Below are 19,510 nucleotides of genomic sequence, written 5' to 3'. Positions count from 1 at the left end.
CAGTCCAGTCCACTTTCCTTAAAAAATTGAGGAAATTTTTAAGTTAGCTCTTTTGAAATCAAGGACCCTTGTTGCAGATCTGTTTTTGTTTATCCTTCCACTTAGTTTAAACTGAATTAACTCATGATCACTCAAACCAAGGTTATCCTCTACTCACCAATACCACATCTAAAATAGCATCACCTCTTGTTGCTTTAGCAACTATTTGTTGAAGTCTCCTCTGAGTTCCTAGTTTAAAGCTCTTTTAATGAGTTGTGCCAACCTCCATCCCAGAAGTCAATCTCCCTCCCTACTTAGATGGAGTCAATCCCATGAGAACTGTCCTTTATCCATGAATACCTCCTGGTGGTCAAACATTCCAAAGCCCTCCTTAGAGCATGACTGCCTGAGCCATCTGTTGATCATCATAGTCTTGTCTCGCCTTTGTTTTCCTCCTCTAGGGGCAGGCAGAATCCCACTGAAGATCATGTGAGCCTCCATTTCCTTAAGTAACTTCCCCATCCTGGCATATTCACAAAAAAGGGTAATCAGTGGATTCTTTCCTGTTCCTGTTAGGATCCTCTTCAGCCTCAGGTCCACATCCCATGTCTTAGCTCCTGGTATACAGCACACCCTTCTGTTCTCTGCATCAGCTCTGGTGACAAGCCTGTCTGTTCTTAGCAGGGAGTCTGCAATCACATAGACCTACCTTTTACTAGTGATAGTATGATTTGCTGGCCTTCCTCCTGTTCTTTCTGGCTGCAAGTCCTCTTATCTTTTATTCTCCCTTACAATATTCTCCAAGTCATCCTGTATCCTCCTGTGGCTCTGAACTCTGGGTATCTCCATTAGCTCTTCCCCTTTTCTTACAGGACTAGTTGTTCTACTCTTCTTCCTTTCCCTCCCTCCTTCAGTTGCAGCCTGTTGTGCTCCTTCATTATTCTGTTCAGAAAACCTGTTCCTGAGCTCTATTTCTCCTTCACTAACTGATCTTTTCCTCTGCTTGGTTCTTATAGTCACATCCTTCCACTAACCAATTTCCTCACCCAGTAGTCTCCCCTCTGAATTCTTCAGTCCAGTTTGCACGTGCTAGTCTTGACTTTTCCCTTCAGCTTTCTCTTGCCTTTGCTTCATCATTACTCAAAACCCCTTCGAAACTCACCCATACTTTCCACCTGCATCTCCAAGCCTCGAGTCTTCTCTTCCATGAGCTTTATCAAGTGGCTCTTCATACAAACGAAGCTTTTTTTCAGGTACCTGCTCTAGGATCATGTACATCCTGCAGCTTCCACATCCAGTCATATTCATTGTCTCTTCCATGTCTTCAGTCACTACCACTGTTGTCACTGCACCTGTCATAGCCTTCCTTCCTAAACTCCTGCCAAGGGGGAAAAATAAAAACAATCAAAAACCAAAACAAAACCAGAATGCCACACACCCCCCTTCCAAAACTCCCACTCAGACTCCCCTGTTTACTGATCTGTTCGCTTCTCCTGAGCCGCTGGCTGACTGGTTACCTTTATAAGCCCCCTAATCATGGAAGCTCCGTCCCCTAATCAGGGCTCTGCTTCTCTCATAGCACACTGCCCATTACCAGCCTCTACAAAATGAACAAAGAAGGGGGGGAAAAGGCCACTGGCACAAAGCAGAAAAAGACATACTACAACCACAAAAAACTCACTCACTGCCCTTAAGGACCAGAAGCTTGTTTCCTCCCTTCAACAGAACTACCACTCAAACTCCCCTGTTTACAGCTCTGTTTGCTACACCTGTGCCGCTGCTCTTAAACCAGTTGTATTAAAGATCTACTTTTTAATGTCTTTAATCAGAGTAAGTGCCCTAGTACAAAAATCCATCTCTAAATGTTTTGCAGTGCCTTATTTAAAGTACCATGTGTATATATGGTCCTATTAAAACCATATTTATGATCTTGATTCTATTTTCTTTGTCTCTTGGTTGTCCAGGAATGGAAGATATCCAAAACTGATCTTTAAATACATTTGCACTGCCTAAATTGTTCAGTATGTTAGAGCAGTATGTTCTGTAGTAATTAAAAACAGTTTATGTAGCAGACTGCTTTTTTCCCTATCTTCAATTAAGTTAAATAACTTTCAACAATGCAGTTCATACTGTTATGAAACAGTTCCTGGTGAGCTATATATTTGGAAGATTAATTGGTATCCATTATTTTCATTGCCAGTAAAAGCATAATATTTCTGACTAGTATTCAGCAGTTTGTAAATGTAAGCAAAGGGAAGAGTTGCATTATATCTAAACAGACTGCAGAGGATTGAAATAGCCAGATGTTAGAGGAATTCATTCATGGCTTCTTGGTATCTTTGTTTTTCCCTTAATCTTTAGAGACCCAGATATTCGTTGAAAAACTTTTTGATGCTGTGAATACGAAGAGCTATCTACCACCACCAGAGCAGCCCTCATCAGGAAGCCTAAAAGTTGAATTTTTTCAACACCAAGAAAAAGACATAAAAAAGGAAGAGGTAAAAATTTAAATCATACTTTGCAGTGCAGTTTGTATCCCTGAACCTGTAGCAGTTTTACAGGATACTTCCACTAAATCTAAATTTCATTTGGACATCCACGCTGCTTCTCTTTTATCAGTTTCTTAACAACTTACCCATTTCAGTGCCAATTGGTGCTACAGGCAGAGGAGCCTGAGCAGTAGCATTGTGACATCAGAGGTAGGTCAGCCAGTCATCACTAGACTTATGCTAATAACTGTTTTTTGGGTTTGCTGTTAATTCCCTAATGAAACCAAAATTCATTTTGGGTTGACCTGAAAATAAATATTTTTAAAACTTGTAGCAAATGAAAAAGTAACAAAACAAAAAAATTGTTTTGACCTGGAGAAAACCTTAACCTTTAACACTCCTGCCTGCCTTGGTGTCTCTCCCGTTGACAGTGCTCATTTTGTAACAGTTTTGACTGGGCAAACGTAACTGCTACTCCTGAGTCAGACATAGTGTCGACACAAAGGGCAGATCTCCTAAACCTGTTCGATATAAGCATCTGATCTGAAGCAGTTCCTGCTATTCCAGTCCCAAACCCTGTGCCTCCCAACTGTGTCCAATCACCTCAGTCCTGACCTGCAATGTTATTTCCGGATTCATTTCAAGCAATGGGATTGAAGTATGCAGATAAATTGAAGGGAGTGTCACAATGTTCCACTAAATGGGCTTTGTGGGAGTTAGACTATTCTGGTGTTCCAGTTTACAACTGTCATCAAAATAATAGGGTTTTCCAATTGATGCTCAGAATATTTCCTGAAATTTTGGAATAGATCGGGCACAGTCTCAAAAAGCATGTTATAGAGATGCCATCGAGTTGAGTGTTAGGCCTCGCTTCACTTAGCTACAACTGAATTTCAGATTTTTATTCTAGTTATGTCTGTTTAAAAAAGCCTTGTGTGTTGTGCTTGTCTTTGATTTCCTGTTTACACTTTAAAATCCAGTTAATTAAAGAGGAAGAGCGAGAAAAAAAGTTTTCTAGAAGACTAAATCACAGCCCTCCTCAGTCAAGCTCTCGGTACCGAGAAACTAGGTAATTATAAACTTAGTTTGACTCTTGCATTATATCAAGAACCAATTATATTGGCTTAAATTTTGAAATTTTCCTTTTGCGGTGTTGACATGTCCAGTGTTTCATTTTGCTGTAGTGATATGCTTCTAAATGTTAATAGAGTACTTGTGAAGCAAGCTCTTTTGTGGATTGCTTTTTTTATATGCAATCTTGACATAAATACAGTTTACAAGTAAAAATGCAGACTGTGTTCAGATTTTTATTAACTAAAAATCATCAGGACTCAATTTAAGAAATGTTTACAAAACAGATTTGAGTGTTAATGGTTGGTTATATTACAACCTATATCCCATCTAATTTTGAAATTTAATCTGAATACTTTGTTTAATACAGCACTGTCATTCTCTTCGTAACTCTCAGTTGTTATGCTGTTACTTTGGTGAAGATGCCGTACTGGGACAATAAGTCCTGGCACAAAATCAGTATTTTACCTACATTTTTCTGAAATGGTAGTAGGCTTTCATACAACAAAAAATTACACAATCAGACGATTGAACAAGTCCTTTTGGAAGAAAGGAGGACTAATAGTTAAAGATTTCATACTCTGTGAGAGGCATGCATTCAAAATCAATCAGAACTGCACAAAAGTCCATAACAAATGTAACATCAGCTCCAGATGTGTATGTGCTCGTATTCTCTGGGAACTGGGCTTTTTAATACCTGCACTTATTAAAAGTTTTACATTACAGTACAGAAAATTCCAATGTTTCATTTCCTGCTTTAAGCACTTCAGAATTTTTCCAGTGTTTGTTTCTTTGAGTATGGTTTTGATGAGATTTTAGTAGCTATTGTAAGGTTTGAGTTTACATTTTAAATTATCTTTTCAAAATGTTCTTATTTTTAAATAACAATTAATTCCCCAAATATTTAGAAGCCGTGAGGAAAGAAAAAAAGATGAACGTTCTCGCAAGAGAGATTATGACCGTAACCCCCCTAGACGGGATTCATATAGAGACAGGTACAACAGAAGAAGAGGGCGGAGTCGGAGCTACAGCAGGAGTCGAAGCAGAAGTTGGAGTAAGGAACGATTGCGGGACCGGGATAGGGACAGGAGCAGGAGCAGAAGTAGAAGCAGAACACGAAGCAGAGGTAGGTGTTTGTTAATCTTTAAAAATATGGGTTGATTAGTATGAAAAACAGTATTTGTCTTGAAGTACAACAGCTCTTTACTTAATACATGTATCTACAAGACTGTTGTTCAAAATGTTAAAACTTAGGTGCCTAAAGATAGAATCCTTATTTTAGGCACCAAGTATCCTGATTTTTTTTTTTCAGAGTTCTGATGTGCGTCAACAAATCTAAGTGAATGAGAGCTTGAGGTGCTCAGCACCTTTGAAATTCAAGTTACTTTTATTTATGTGCCTAAATGGATTTAGGAACTTAATTTTTCGGTACTAGGTTTGGAAATTTTGGCCAGAGCACAGGTGCCCATTTTTCTGGGGTCCCCCAAATTGGCTAGGGCCCCTGCATTAATCAGGGGACTAGCAGCTAGGAGCCTCCGGCTGAGGTGCTGCCAGCAGCTTGGACCCATCTCCATCTCTCGGAACCTCCTCTAGCTTCAGGAAGCTTGGTGGCTGCTGCCTTCAGACCTGGGCTCTGAGGGCAGCACAGAAGTGAGAGTGGCAATCCTGTGTCCTGTTTCCCCCCCACCCCCAATAATTTTCACCCCCGCCCCATCCCGTTTTGGGTTGGGACCCCCACGGTTACAACACCCTGACATTTCAGATGAAATTGTGAGGTTGACTAATATAAAAACCGTGAAATTTATCAAAATGGTCTGTGAATTTGGTAAGGCCCAAATATAGCTCTATGTGAAGTTCTACCTTACAGTATTCACCCACGAAACTCCCACTCCAACTGACAATTAAATTCTCCATTTAATGGTGTATATCCACATCACTGTATATAATGATCTTAGATCTAAAACACCCTAGCCAAGGTGCTTTGATAACTTCATAATTTTTTCTGATTGATAATTCCTTAAAAGTTTGAAAGTACTATGTATTTACTTTCCATATTTATTTTCTCTAGCATTGTATACAGGTTTGTTTTAGAGTTGCTCATGAGTGCTGGACTGTTGGTGATGCATTTATTCCCTATTTATTAAGGTGCCACCAGACTCCTTGCTGTTTTTTGTGGACTAACACGAACTACCCCAATACATTTATTTCTTGACTACAAACATGCATTGAAATTGTTCCCTCCCTCTTTCTTCCTCTTCTCCCCATCAACCCAAGGGTGGGGAAGAAAGAAACAGTATATAAAGAATCGTATGTATTTTACAGACACATACAAATCCAACAGTTGGCCTAATTTTGGAGCTTACAATTTTCGACATATTGTTACTTTTAAACAAGTATATTATTTTCTTACAGAAAGAGATTTGGGAAAGCCAAAATATGATTTGGATAGAACAGATCCATTAGAAAACAATTATACTCCAGTTCCATCTGTAACAAACATTTCATCTGGCCATTACCCTGTCCCTACGCTGAGTAGCACTATTACAGTTATTGCTCCTACTCATCATGGTAATAACACTACTGAAAGTTGGTCAGAGTTCCACGAAGAACAGTTGGACCACAACTCATATGGAAGACCTCCACTGCCAAAGAAACGCTGCAGAGATTATGATGGTAAGTTCAGATACTTAAACATATGTGCAACAATAGTGGCCAGTCACTGATGTAATTTTGCCCTTCACATCTGTACTGCCCCCTTCTTTTAGCACTCCCACCCCAAAAGCAGTCTCCTTCTACATCCCATTTTCAATCTCTTTTTCTAGCAAAATTCTTAAAAGCTAAACTTACCTTTATAATCACTTATCCTTAAACAACCTCATTGGTTGTTTTCAGCATAGTTTCTGTCCCTTCCACATTACTGGCATTGTTCTTTTATTACATGAACTTATTGGTGGTGATCTCTTACTCGGTACCACTCTCAAACCTAGTTCGGTATTTAATAGTTTTGAGCATAATCACCACCTTATGGCATGATCCTGTTCACGGAACTCTTGGACATTTTGTGGTGTTGGTTTTTTTCTTACCTATCTGCTTATTTTTTTCACTGTCAGTGACCACCTTAAACTTCACATTTTAGGCTCTTCTTCTCGGTACACCACTCTTTTTTTTTTTTTTTTTTCAACTTAAGTGCTGTGTTTATACAGGCAATACCTGAAATCTATATCTTCTACACTATTTAATCATTTTGCACACTTTCTGCCTCTATCAACTCATCTTTCTGGCACAATTGGCATTTGTCTTGGTGAGTCAGATTGATCCAAAGCAGATATCCTCTTAACCAATAAGAATTGCGTTTTTAGCCAGAGTTCCACCAGTCCCAGCTATTTTCTCATGTCAAATCTCACATTGGCAACAGCTGTTGAGGATGTAGGCCAGGTTTACACTAAAACTTTTGCCGAAGTAGTAACGTCTGTTACAGGTGTGATTCTTTTTTGCAAGATTTTTATATTGGCAAAAGCCCTAGTGTAGATGCAGTTATCCTGGCAAAGAAGTGCTTTTGTAGCTCTAAGCTGCTTCTAAACTAGGAGCATTTGTCAGTGTAGGTATACCTGTATACCTTTCTAGTGTGGACTAGGCCCTAGAAGTTTGATTTGATCCCCTACTCAACTTCCATATTTCTCAGGTGCATGAATTTATGTACTTCCACTTCTGAAGTATCATCTTCATCAGTTGCGATTGCTGAAACCTGATTCTTTCTCTTCTCATTTTCTATGGTCACCTAGATATCACTTTACAAAGTTCAGTCTTCTGAAAATATCGAAGATCGCCTAATCATTGTCTGAAAATTATTATCCTTTAAATCATCCTGTGTTTTGTCCATTTCAAAATCTGATACTAAGATCTCAGTCTTCAGAATCTTCCTTGGCGTTGTCTCCCTCTCTGTTCTGATGCTTGTTACCTACATTCCTCTCTCTTCCTTCAGTGGTTAGATTGTTATGTTATGCTGCCCTTACCACCTGGAGCAGCTTTTCTGCCTCTTTAAATCTAATTGACACCCTTATTATCTTTACCAGACACATTTCTTCTCCTTAGTCTAACTACTTTAGTAAAACAGTGAAATCCTACTAACTGAGTTTTCCAGTTTCTGTTCTATCATTCTTCCTGAAACTAGGCCGGGCCACTGTACCCTTTTCTACCCTTATCTGCTAATGGTAAGGATGGAGAAGAATTAAAGCTTGTATCTCTTATTTTACCTGTGGATATTATCTGTTTTAGCAGGTGTTCCTATAATGCTTATGGAGAATATTGCTAGACCCAGTAACATTGTAGCTACCAGTAAAAAGAGAAGAGAATTGCTTTAACTGTCTACTGTACTTATTAAAAAAATCCAAAACCAAAACAAAAAAACTGTTTTTGTTTACTCTCCTGCATGTACATTGTAAAGTGCAACAAAGAATTTTGATGCTTTTGGATAAATATTGCAGGATAGAAATATTTTTATACTTCGACCATTGACTAGTGTTGAATAGTCAATAATTAGATACTAAATATTTTCAAAGGGAGATGTTTTGTCAATCCCAGTTTTTTCTGCACTTAGTTAACACTCCCTCCTACCCCCCAAGTTTGCATTGAACTTACTGATCATGGAAAAATCCATGATTATACTTCAAAAGTCTGGAACTTGCTCTTTCCGGATACTACTTCATAACATCCAAGTTCCCCTCTTTTGCCTCTTTGTTAGAAATTGGCTCTCTCTCTAACAAAGCCTGTTTGTAAATTGAGTAGGTAGAAATCATGCTAAATGACCAGATGTTCACTTCCTAATTTTTAAGTAATTTATATTGTTATGCAAAGGTCTCACATTTCTAAGTGCTACGTTATGTGCAGAATATTTAGTATCTGCTTAAAGATCAAACATCACCTGTTAAATGCTTGTTACATTTAATTGTGCTTTTCATTTCTCAGAAAAGGGTTTCTGTATGAGAGGAGACATGTGTCCCTTTGATCATGGAAGTGACCCAGTAGTTGTAGAAGATGTCAATCTTCCTGGCATCCTGCCTTTTCCAGCACAGCCCCCTGTTGTTGAAGGACCACCTCCACCTGGACTTCCTCCCCCGCCACCAATTTTAAGTCCTCCACCTGTTAATCTTAGACCGCCAGTGCCACCTCCAGGCCCTTTACCACCTAGTCTTCCACCTGTTACAGGTAAAAAATAAATAAAATTTCTTAAGATGCAAAATACCTTTTTTTAATTGTATTTAGTATTGAATAGATTAAAATGGCCTTAAGTAGCTTTTTTTTCTAAAGTGCTTTTAGGACTCTAATTTGCACATCTTAACCTGTGAGTCCTGCAGTATATGTGTGTTAATATTGGTAAAGTGGATTCATTTCATTGGCTCTAATGATACTATCCCTGAAACATTTGATCTCCAAAGCTCAAGTTGCCAGCTTCTGAGAAAACTTTAGAATCCACAACATATGGAGCACTTCATTTGAACTATCAAAGTTAAAGGAACACAGGCAACTTCAAAAATTAAACTTTTGTCTGAAAAATGTTGAACCTGTTTTTACTAGGGATGCCCAACATTATAGAATGGGAAAAGAGGGGGAAAAAAGTGTGCATTTGGAAGTGCTTTGGCTGAGACTTTCAAAGCTGTCTAAGATTTAGATGCCTGTTACTCTTTCATTTTAGTGGGAATTGGGTGTCCAAACCTTTTAGGCAGCTTTGAAATATTCAGCTTTGGCTTGTTGTTGGTTTTGTGACTTTCCCTCTGTTGATGAGTAAGAAGAAAAACAGAACAAAGTACAAATCACAATAATTTGGGAGAACTATTCAAGAACAATTAGTACCTGAAATTATTTTAAACTCTTGAAATGTCTCAATTTCAAATTGATGGTGTAATTTTTCATGATAAATCTTACTATTTCATTTTTTTCAAAGATCACTTCTCTGATGAGTGTCTTTTTGCCAGATCCAATTTTAATACTAAAAATGAATTGATGGGCCAATATCATATTACAACCATCCTCACTAGCACTTGAAATTGTTAGAATCCACTTCGCAGAGAAAAGCATGTGAATAGATTAATAAACTTTCAAATTTTGTCCCTCTGCAAGTGTTCATAAGGCCTGAATCTTCCTAACATTATGTTGCACAAAAGAGAGAAAAGACAAGTTAGATCTTACAAATTCAGTAAAATAAAGCTTCTGTAGTCTGTATGGAACATAACAATTTGACTAGTCAAAAATTTATTTCGACAGATAACGAGGTACTGATTGCAGTTACGGTTACTATGTGCAATTCAATAGAATGTTTGAACTGTTCTTAACCCCTTCTTTCAAACATATTTCTTTGCAGAGGTAGCTGGGGCCTTGCGTAGCTGAGACCATTATCAAGCAAATAAAAATATTAATGTAGTATTTTTCTTTATTTCTGGTTTGACAGGACCACCTCCTCCACTTCCACCTTTACAACCTGCTGGCATGGATGCTCCTCCAAACTCAGCAACCAGTTCCGTTCCTACTGTTGTTACAACTGGTATTCATCACCAGCCACCTCCTGCTCCACCCTCTCTCTTTGCAACAGGTGTAGTACTGACACTTGCTCTCAGTCAGAAATAACTTTCTAAATTCACTGCATTCTGTGTTTGCAAAATAGAATAATATTCATTAATAATATAATCGTATGGCGGTGCTTGATGTTATACTTTTGTTTGGAAAGATAGGTTCGTACCTCTGAAGGTCACATTGTGTTATCAATTTGAAACCCCCTGCTTTTTGTTAACTCTGTCCTGAAACTTTGCATTCAGGTTGTCAGGGTGGGAAGAATTTTTAAAATCTATTTTAATCTATTTTACAAATTCTTTACTTGGCTATTTGCTAGAGTGCTATAATTATACAATTGACTCTTCAATTTCTCATATTAATCTGAGAAAGCGTTAAGCCATTGAGAACTTGGATTTTTAAATCTGCAGGTAATTTTAACTAAACAGTTTCTTTATTACCAGAAACATATGACACAGATGCCTATAATCCTGAAGCTCCAAGTATAACGAACACTTCAAGGCCCATGTACAGGCACAGAGTGCATGCCCAAAGGCCTAATTTGATAGGACTTACATCAGGTGATATGGATCTGCCCCCCAGAGGTACTGCAAAAGATTTTTATACTATTCGTATTCATACTCTTCGTATTCTAGTGCTAATACAAATAGTGGTAACTAAACAGTTATAATGTTAGAAATCATAGCAATATTATAAAGCTTTCTGTTTTTCTACTAAAACCAGTTTATAAATAGGTAAACTGTGAATAATCTGGACTTCCGTGTTACTGATCCATTATTTTGAAGGTTCAGGAAAGCTAGTACAATGAAACCTATTGAGATAATGTAGAGGTTTCACATTTTTTAGCTGTTATAAGTGTTCGCTTAATACATCATGAGACAAATTCAGATAATTTTCCTCCATTTTATAGCAAATAAAACAAGTAAACCATTATGTACTTGTCCACAAGTAGGAAGGCACAATCCTGGCCCTAAAGGTCTTACTGTCCAATAAGACAAGGGAATACAAAGAATGGGAGGTGATGGATACAATCCAAATTTAGATCTGTACATTTTGGTGTGGGGTTGGGGTGGGGCTTCGCAGTTTGGCTTCTCTTTCATAGTCACAAGTTCCACTCCCTTGCTAGTGCCTAGTTTTTTGGTTCTCAGTAGTGCCCCATTTACAATTAGCCCCTTCTCCAATTCTCTGCTACCTCATAGTGTAATATAGACTCCCACAAAAATAGTGGCAGGATCAGAGCAGTGCACAGAATGCTGTGAACAGGATGGGTCCAGTCTGTGGCAGATGCCTTCTGCCTCATTTAGCGTTCGTACAAAAATTTCTCGAATAGAGGCAATATAGATGAGATTAGGTTATTTATGATACAGTGATAAACTGAGATTAGGAGGAAACTTCCTGTATGAGCAAGATGAAATCTTTCTTTAATTGTCAATATGGGAATTAAACAGAATGCTGGATTAGCTGAGATCACTAGTTTGAGCAAATAAAGGAGTTCTTATGATCTAAAAATCAAAAGGCATCTTGTAATCTCAGGGTGAAGTCAGTTAATAGTTATGAACAACAAAAGTCTTACGACAACAAAATGCACAGAAAATATAAATTAAAAATTTATGCAATCTCCCATTTACATATAGAAAAACCTCAGAATAAAAACAGTATGAGAATTGTGGTGGATTCTGAGTCCAGGAAAAGATCAATTGGTGCAGGAGATGGAGGAATTCCTACAAAGAAGGCTTGGTTTGACAAGTGAGTGCTCGTCATTAAAACTATGTTCAGTTTAATAATGCTGTTGAACTTTAGGGGAGTTCTTGTTTCCTGCTCTGAAATGAACTGGTTGGAATGTTCTTGGGCCTCTGAGGTAACCGTACATTCTGTAGGCCCTCAAGCTTGTACAGCTGGCATAGAAGATCAAATATCTTAAAAATGAGGTGATTTAACATGACTCATGTTAGAGGGATGAGACACTAAGTGTGATAGCCCAGCATGAGTTTCCATTTTATTTCCATTCCTTTTAATGGTGAGATAAAGTTGAGAGGTCTGAAAAGTTACCTTCCAAGTGGGATGCTCTTATTTACATATGTGATTTACATATCTAATTGATATTGTTTTGACTTAAATATTGACTTGAGTAGATAAACATTGAAAACTTATCACTCTGCTCTTTTTAGCCAACCTATCACCTTTTCCACACAAAAACTGTTCTTTAATGACAGGAGTGTAGTAGTGTCGGATTCTTCATATATCAGTCAGGATTTTGATTTTGCGTACTTGGGAGTGAAAAAATTAGATTAGAATATTTTTCATCTGGCCAACGATTCAAATTTTTTTAAACCACTTGTTGCTTAAAAGTCTATAAAATGTCTTGAATTCTGATTGACTTGATTTTCAATTTTATTGCAGGCAAAACTTTAACAGAACAAACAATCCAGGTTTTCAGAAGAAGGTGCAGTTTGGAAACGAGAATACGAAGCTTGAATTGAGGAAAGTTCCTCCAGAACTTAACAATATCAGCAAACTTAATGAGCACTTCAGCAAATTTGGAAACTTAGTCAACTTACAGGTAAAAGCCACAAAATTCAGTGTTCTGTGATAATTTCTTAGATTAAAGGGACTCACAATTGGGAAAAAAATAAGCGTGGGCTCTTTTTTTTTGCTGCTTTATAATTAATGAAAGCCTGAAAGCTTTTGCATTTTTTCTACCTATTTTTTTTTTTTTACTTTCAAATTATTATTAATATAAAGTCTTCTCTTTTGTTTTTCATGGAAATCTCCTTGTAAGTTCAAAAACGAGAGCTTCCTCAGTCCTTAAATGAAGGTTCCAGAGGTTTATATTTTAACTAAGATCTTCCCCTCAGCTATTTAGTCTGGCACTTAAGATAAATAATTTAAAACTTTTAAAACCAATCTGACCAAACAGTCCTTTCCCTCCTCAACTGTAATAATCAAGCTATTTTCCCAACCTTCCACAGTTTTTCAGGATAATTGGAGTATACAAGACCTGGATTTCTCAACTTCCATAATTAATTTATGGTTTCTTCTTGACATTGACACGTACACAGAAGACTGGTAGACTTTTTAACCAAGCATATTTAAAAATAGAAAATATGAACAATGGAGTGTAGATATGTGATGAATATTCAAGTACCGTCACATCAATTGCTGCTTAGAAATATACATATGAAATATCAATATTAACTTTTTGCTCTTGTACCCGGTCTCTCAGACTAGATCAGAGATGCTCACTGTTGCCCTCCATCATGTTTGACTGCACATTCAATGCATGGTACACAGACCATCCTCTAGTTAACCTGAGGTGCCAGATCTTTATATGTACAGACACTCCCTTGCCCCAACTTCACATTGTGAAGAGACCACAACATACTCTTATCTTTTTATATAGTGGTGCCATTTAGAAAAAATATTCTGCATCCACCTTTCTGCTACGAGGTAGACAGCCTAGTCTACCCTCTCCATTCTCCCTATACATACAGGAAACTCCACTATAACATGCAGCTGCCTTTATCCTAACTCTCTCTTTCTTAAAATCTTATACATCAGAGTACCATAGTTTAAGCAAGTAGTATGATTCAGCAAGATGAATAACCCAAGTCTTTCTGGCTGCTCATGTTACTTCTAAAGGCTTTGGCTTTTATTCTTCAAGGTGTGCAAATATATATTAAAAATCGAACTGGTCTTATATAGCCAAACATCAAAACCTGGTAAAGAGATTGAGTTTCCACGTAATTCCTGTAATGACTATGTATAGAATCTTCCTTACTGTGAGGTAATCTCCCCTCAGCCTTCCCAGTGGCTACATTTTTTTTGTACATTAATTTAAAACTGTGTGAAATATTAGGGTATTTGACCATTTAGCAGCCTTCTTTGTTTTGTTCAGTTTTTTTTAAACAATCTTTGGTATGCGTACATTTACTTCAGCTTTCAGATAAAGTTGCTTCTTGACATTAAGGATGTTTATCTGTTAATTTCCTTGTGGCTTTCAAAACATTGGGCTGGAGTAGAGTTCCGAGCTTCTGCAATGTCCCCATCTCTTCGTGGCCTGCAAAATGTAGGAGCTCTGCATTGTTGCTGGGTCCCCACGCTTCTCCTTAGAAACTCTTACGTACATGCTTTGCTGGCTTTGTCTGGTCTCTGGAAGCTTGTACAGCTCTTCAAGTTTTCTCAGGAGCCTGAATTCCTCCATCATTACAAGGATTCCACCTCTCCTTGCCCTGTATAGTATTTATAAAATATACCTAGGCCTAATGCACATCATTACGTTGGACAAGGCAGACTTTAAAACAATTCATTTTGTTAAAATTGGCCTATGCATTGCATTTTACTATGTTTAGTTATATAAAATGTTTCCAGATACGCTATTTTTGCTAGACAGCAAAAACTTCTAAAATTTCAAAATATAACTTTAAACTAACTGTAATATAAATTGTTTGATCTATTAATTGCTTTTTTATTTGAGTGACTTGGACGTAATCTCGTATGCCTAGTGACACGTAAGGCAACCCAGTATTCCCACCCTTGTCCAGCGCAAGATGTTTGATTCCATCGCAAGTTGTCTCCATAATGGCAGCATTATTTCTGATTGTCCTTTGATTAGTCTGTCTTTTGTCCTGCATGCTCTTTTCCCTCTAGGTGGAATCCAGTGTAAGACTTAGGTTGTACTTCTGCCACAGGATAGCCTGATGACATGGCCAAACCACCGTAGCTGTCTAATTATTGAGAAGGCAGTCTACTGACACATGCAGCACAGCGCTTCCACTTTGTTTTCACAGTCTGTCTGATAAATTCCCAAGATTCTTCTTAAATAAAGTTGGTGGAATATATTCAGCTTTCTGTTGTGTACTTTCACCATCTGCCATGTTTTTGAGGCATACTGTTCTGTCAAAAGAACAGTAACTTTGTATAATATCATTTTAATGTGTAGCTGTGTCATCTTACTCCCCAGATGTTTGACAGATGAGAAAATGATCCACTACTTTCTCAGTTCTTGCCTTCAGTTTTTTAGTGAGCTGGCCATTAGCAGATATTGTACTTCCAAGATAGACAGAAGTCATCAACTCTTGACAGTGCTCTCTCTTATCTCCGTGGTTTTGGTCTTCTGCATACTGAATGAATCCCACTTTAGCAGCTTCTGCTTTTATGCTCATTAACAATTCTTTTTATTCCATCCAAGTTTGTATCCAATATGACTACAGTAACTCCTCGCTTAACATTGTAGTTATGTTCTTGAAAAATGCCAGTTTAAGCGAAACTGTGTTAAGCGAACCCAATTTCCCCATAAGAATGGAAATAGGGCAGGGTTAGGTTCCAGGGAAATTATGCCTTACTGCTAAATGATGAACTAGCACTCGGCTGAGCCCTCGAGGATTAACACATTGTTAATGTAGTCTCACACTCTACCAGGCAGCACTAATGGAGGGAGGAGACGCAGCATGGCAGAGAGAGACGTGTGTGTGTGTGAGAGAGAGAGACGCGCATTGCCCCTCTAAGTACGCTGACCCCACATTGCCTTTTTAAGTAGATCAGCAAGTTGAGACAGCAGCTGCTGCCAGCAAGCTCCCTCAGTCCTGAGCCCTGTTGTGTGTTCCCCCCTGCTCTGTGGAGATGCGGTACAGGGGGAGGGGGACACCCCGACATTAGCACCCCTATCTCTCTCTCTCTCTCTCCCTCCCTCACTTCCCCACCACAGCAAGCAAGAGGCTCCCGGGAGCAGCTCCAAGGCAGAGGGCAGGAGCAATTGGGGGAGGGACAGCTGAACTGCTCAGCAATTGATAGCCTGCTGGGTGGCTGCCACACAGGGAACTTACGGGAGCTGGTCCACCCTGATTCCAAGCCCCTGCCAGCTAGCTCCAACAGGCTGCCCTTTCTGCAAGCAGTGGACAAAGCAGGCAGCTGCCAAATGATGTTATAAGGGAGCATTGCCGAACTTTAAACAAGCATGTTCACTAATTGATCAGCGACGTAACATTAACCAAGATGACATTAAATGAGGAGTTACTGTATATAGTTTGTAAAATCTAAGTCTCGCAGCTTATCTCTCATCCAAACAATGCCTGTGTCTTTGGCAGCAGCAGTTGCTCTTCTCATCACAAAGTCTGTGACAGTGCACGGGAGCAACAGGGATAGTATGCAACCCTGCTGTATACATCAGTAACAATTTTAAACTATTCTGTCTCCATTTGTCACACACAGTTTTTACCAAATTAACAATCATTGCTGGAATTTCATAGTGTCTGAGTATCCTCTAGAGGGCTTTTCTGTGGACGTTATCAAATGCTCTAGTAAAATCAAAAGTTTAAAATAATCTTTCTTTCTCAATAGCTCTTCTCAGTGTGAAAATCTGGTCTGAACACAACCTACCAGATTGAAATCTAGCCTGTCCCAGAGTACTTTTTCAAAAGCAGTTTTCATCCTATTCAAAATGGTAGTGCAAAACAGTTCTTCGGATACCGATAGGAGTGGTACCTCCCTGCAGTTATCACAAATAAGCTAGTCCCCCTTTTTAAGGATTTCATAGATGACATATCTTCTCCAGTCTTCAGGACAGATCTCCTTTCCCCAAGCTATTCTATACAAGCTACCCATGTAATTCACCATAATTTCCTCTCCTGCTTTTAACATCATCTGTCTTATCATAACCTGATGTTTTACCACTCTTCAGCTGGTTTATGACCTCAGTTACTTCCTCAAAGGCAATTACTTCTAGTGATATAGGTAAGTCTGCTATTTCTTCACTTCTTTGAGTGTGTTAGTGGTTCTAGCTGGGTGAGCACAGTCTCGAAATATTCCATTAATCTGTTCACAAACCTTCCTCTCCAATTAAAATGGTACCATCTCGAGCTTTCATGATGCCACAACAGTTTGAGAATTGTGATGTCTGTTGTTTAGCTCTTTGAAAAAGATTTTTAGAATACCTTGCCTTGTACACCACCTCGGTTTCTTTTGCTTCATTTTCCATTCATTTTCTTATCTGTTCTGGCTGATCTTTTAACTTCCTTGTCTTTGTCTGCATGCTCTTATTGCAGGATAGCTCTTTTACTATGGTCTCATGCGTGCTGAATTCTCTTCTTTAGTTCTTTCATCTCTTCAACTAACCTCCATGTGTTTTGGTTGGGGCCATTCTGCTTTCTTATATCTTCTCACCTCCACTGTCGTCGTGGCTCCATCCACACTTGATTCTTCAAAAATTTGCCTGTATAGTTTTCCATACATAGTTTTCTGATTATAACCATCATTATGAAGCTGCTACTGAATAAGTTCTGTTATGCCAGAAGAGGGAATAATTAGTCATTTTTCTCAGCTGTTTGGAAGATACAGAAGATACAGGACTTTTTGCCAAGTGACTACTCACTGGTCTACATGTGTATGTATACTGAGACCAGTATATAGGTTTACTTTTATACTGCGATGTTGTGTATATATCTTGGCATCACTAAGCTATATATACTGTAGAAACTTGGGATATTTCAATTGTGTGCTGGATATTTCAATTTAAAATACAAAAAAGCAATCTTGGAAGGCGTGATGGTGGTGAAGTTTTAATAATACATTGGGAAGATACTAATAAAATTTCTCTTAGGCTTGATTTGTTGCACATAGATTTGTAATTGACTGAAAAGAGAGCAGGCTTGTTATCCTTGGGTGTCCTCGCATACAATTATATATACAGAAACCACGTTAAATCAGAGTGCAGATATATATGAACTCCATAATATTGTGTCCCATAAGATTAGTTTGTACTTCTTTTTTTTAATTGTTCAATAGCAAGAGGCACTAATTTTCAGTAAGGACTATTTGTATATAAAGGTGTCTGGTTTAAAATTGGTGTGTTTTAATTTACAGGTATGTAAGTAACCTCATATCTTTTCTTTGACTCCCTGTCTTTAATAACAGCCAAACTGACTTCTGTAAACTAATACTAACAATAAATATTTTAAGATTAAAGTTACGAACACCAAATACCTAACTGATACTGCATTTAAATTGGAAGCTTTTGAGTTCCTGAAAATAATGGTTTCATGGTAGTATTGACCGACATGTCAGTTTAAGTATGTTTTTTAGGAACTGCTGTGTAAGTTTGACTTTTCAGTATGAAATCTTAGGTTGCCTATCATGGTGATCCAGAAGGTGCCCTTATCCAGTTTGCCACCCATGAAGAAGCAAAGAAAGCTATATCAAGCACAGAAGCAGTATTAAATAATCGCTTTATTAAAGTCTATTGGCATCGAGAAGGCAGTGCTCCACAAATGTCAGCTACCATGCAAAAGGTAAAGGAGTTAAGTCTGTGTACTGGAATTTATCTAAATGTTGTTAAAATTTGTCATTGCAATTAAATTACTAGAATATAGACAAGACAGTTTAATAGTATAAATTTTAAAAGAACAGTAACTACAAACACTAGGAGTAACTGATTTTATTTAGGTTTCAGAGTAACAGCCGTGTTAGTCTGTATTCGCAAAAAGAAAAGGAGTACTTGTGGCACCTTAGAGACTAACCAATTTATTTGAGCATGAGCTTTCGTGAGCTACAGCTCACTTCATCGGATGCATACTGTGGAAACTGCAGAAGACATTATATACACAGAGACCATGAAACAATACCCCCTCCCACCCCACTCTCCTGCTCGTAATAGCTTATCTAAAGTGATCATCAAGTTGGGCCACACACACACACAAAAACTCACTCTCCTGCTGCTCTCCTTATTAGTCATTTGCTAGTTTAACCTAAAGTAAATGGTGAATTCTTGGTCTCTGAATCATGATTTGAGGACTTCAGTAGCTCAGCCAGAGGTTATTGATCTATAATAGGAGAGGGTGGGTGAGGTTCTGTGGCCTACGATGGGAAGGTTAAACTAGATGATCACGATAGTTCCTTCTGGGCATTAAAGTCTGAGTCTGAGATATATAGGTATCCATGAATATGAATTTATGCACAAAAATCCCTTGAGTGTTAAGTCCAATTACTGTAAATACTATGCAATTACTCAATGAAGGTGCTTCTTTTGGTAGCAAGGGTAAAATTTTATAATGGTAGAAAGGAAATACTGTAAATTTAAAAGGCAACAGTAGCAGCTTCATTGTACCTTTATTGGTCTACATAGGCAGCAATCCCCTATTGTTAGTATGTTAGTGTGCTTTGATTTAAAAGATTTTTTTTTTCTTCTTTTGAAGGTAATACAGCCTTTAGTTCAGCAGCCCAGTTTACCAGTAGTGAAGCAGTCGGTCAAAGAGCGATTAGGTCCTGTACCTGCAAGTAATATTGAGCCCGCAGAGGCTCAGAGTGCCAGTACAGAAATTGCTCAGGTATGTATAGCTTGCCAAGAGAAATGTCTGTGATAAGTAATTAAAATAATATCTTTCCTCATGATATGTTTGTAATGTTTTCATAACTCA

General features: G+C 38.1%; 1 protein-coding gene across 4 annotated transcripts in view; it reads left to right on the top strand.

The window, feature by feature from the left end:
• RBM26 (RNA binding motif protein 26) overlaps positions 1-19,510 on the top strand; it is a 115,399-nt gene that overhangs the window by 29,886 nt on the left and 66,003 nt on the right. For all 4 annotated transcript variants that reach the window (XM_073347394.1, XM_073347385.1, XM_073347403.1 and 1 more), the window contains exons 3-13: positions 2,341-2,477; positions 3,449-3,537; positions 4,448-4,665; positions 5,952-6,212; positions 8,505-8,744; positions 9,985-10,125; positions 10,547-10,687; positions 11,738-11,849; positions 12,504-12,663; positions 18,221-18,385; positions 19,289-19,420. In XM_073347394.1, the coding sequence (XP_073203495.1) occupies positions 2,341-2,477; positions 3,449-3,537; positions 4,448-4,665; positions 5,952-6,212; positions 8,505-8,744; positions 9,985-10,125; positions 10,547-10,687; positions 11,738-11,849; positions 12,504-12,663; positions 18,221-18,385; positions 19,289-19,420 (1,796 nt within the window). The remainder of the gene's footprint in view (positions 1-2,340; positions 2,478-3,448; positions 3,538-4,447; positions 4,666-5,951; positions 6,213-8,504; positions 8,745-9,984; positions 10,126-10,546; positions 10,688-11,737; positions 11,850-12,503; positions 12,664-18,220; positions 18,386-19,288; positions 19,421-19,510) is intronic.

The sequence above is a fragment of the Lepidochelys kempii genome, chromosome 1, assembly GCF_965140265.1.
Source record: "Lepidochelys kempii isolate rLepKem1 chromosome 1, rLepKem1.hap2, whole genome shotgun sequence".
Taxonomy (NCBI): domain Eukaryota; kingdom Metazoa; phylum Chordata; order Testudines; family Cheloniidae; genus Lepidochelys; species Lepidochelys kempii.
The sequence above is the reverse complement of the archived record's forward strand: the minus strand, read 5'-3'. Positions and strand labels throughout refer to the sequence as shown.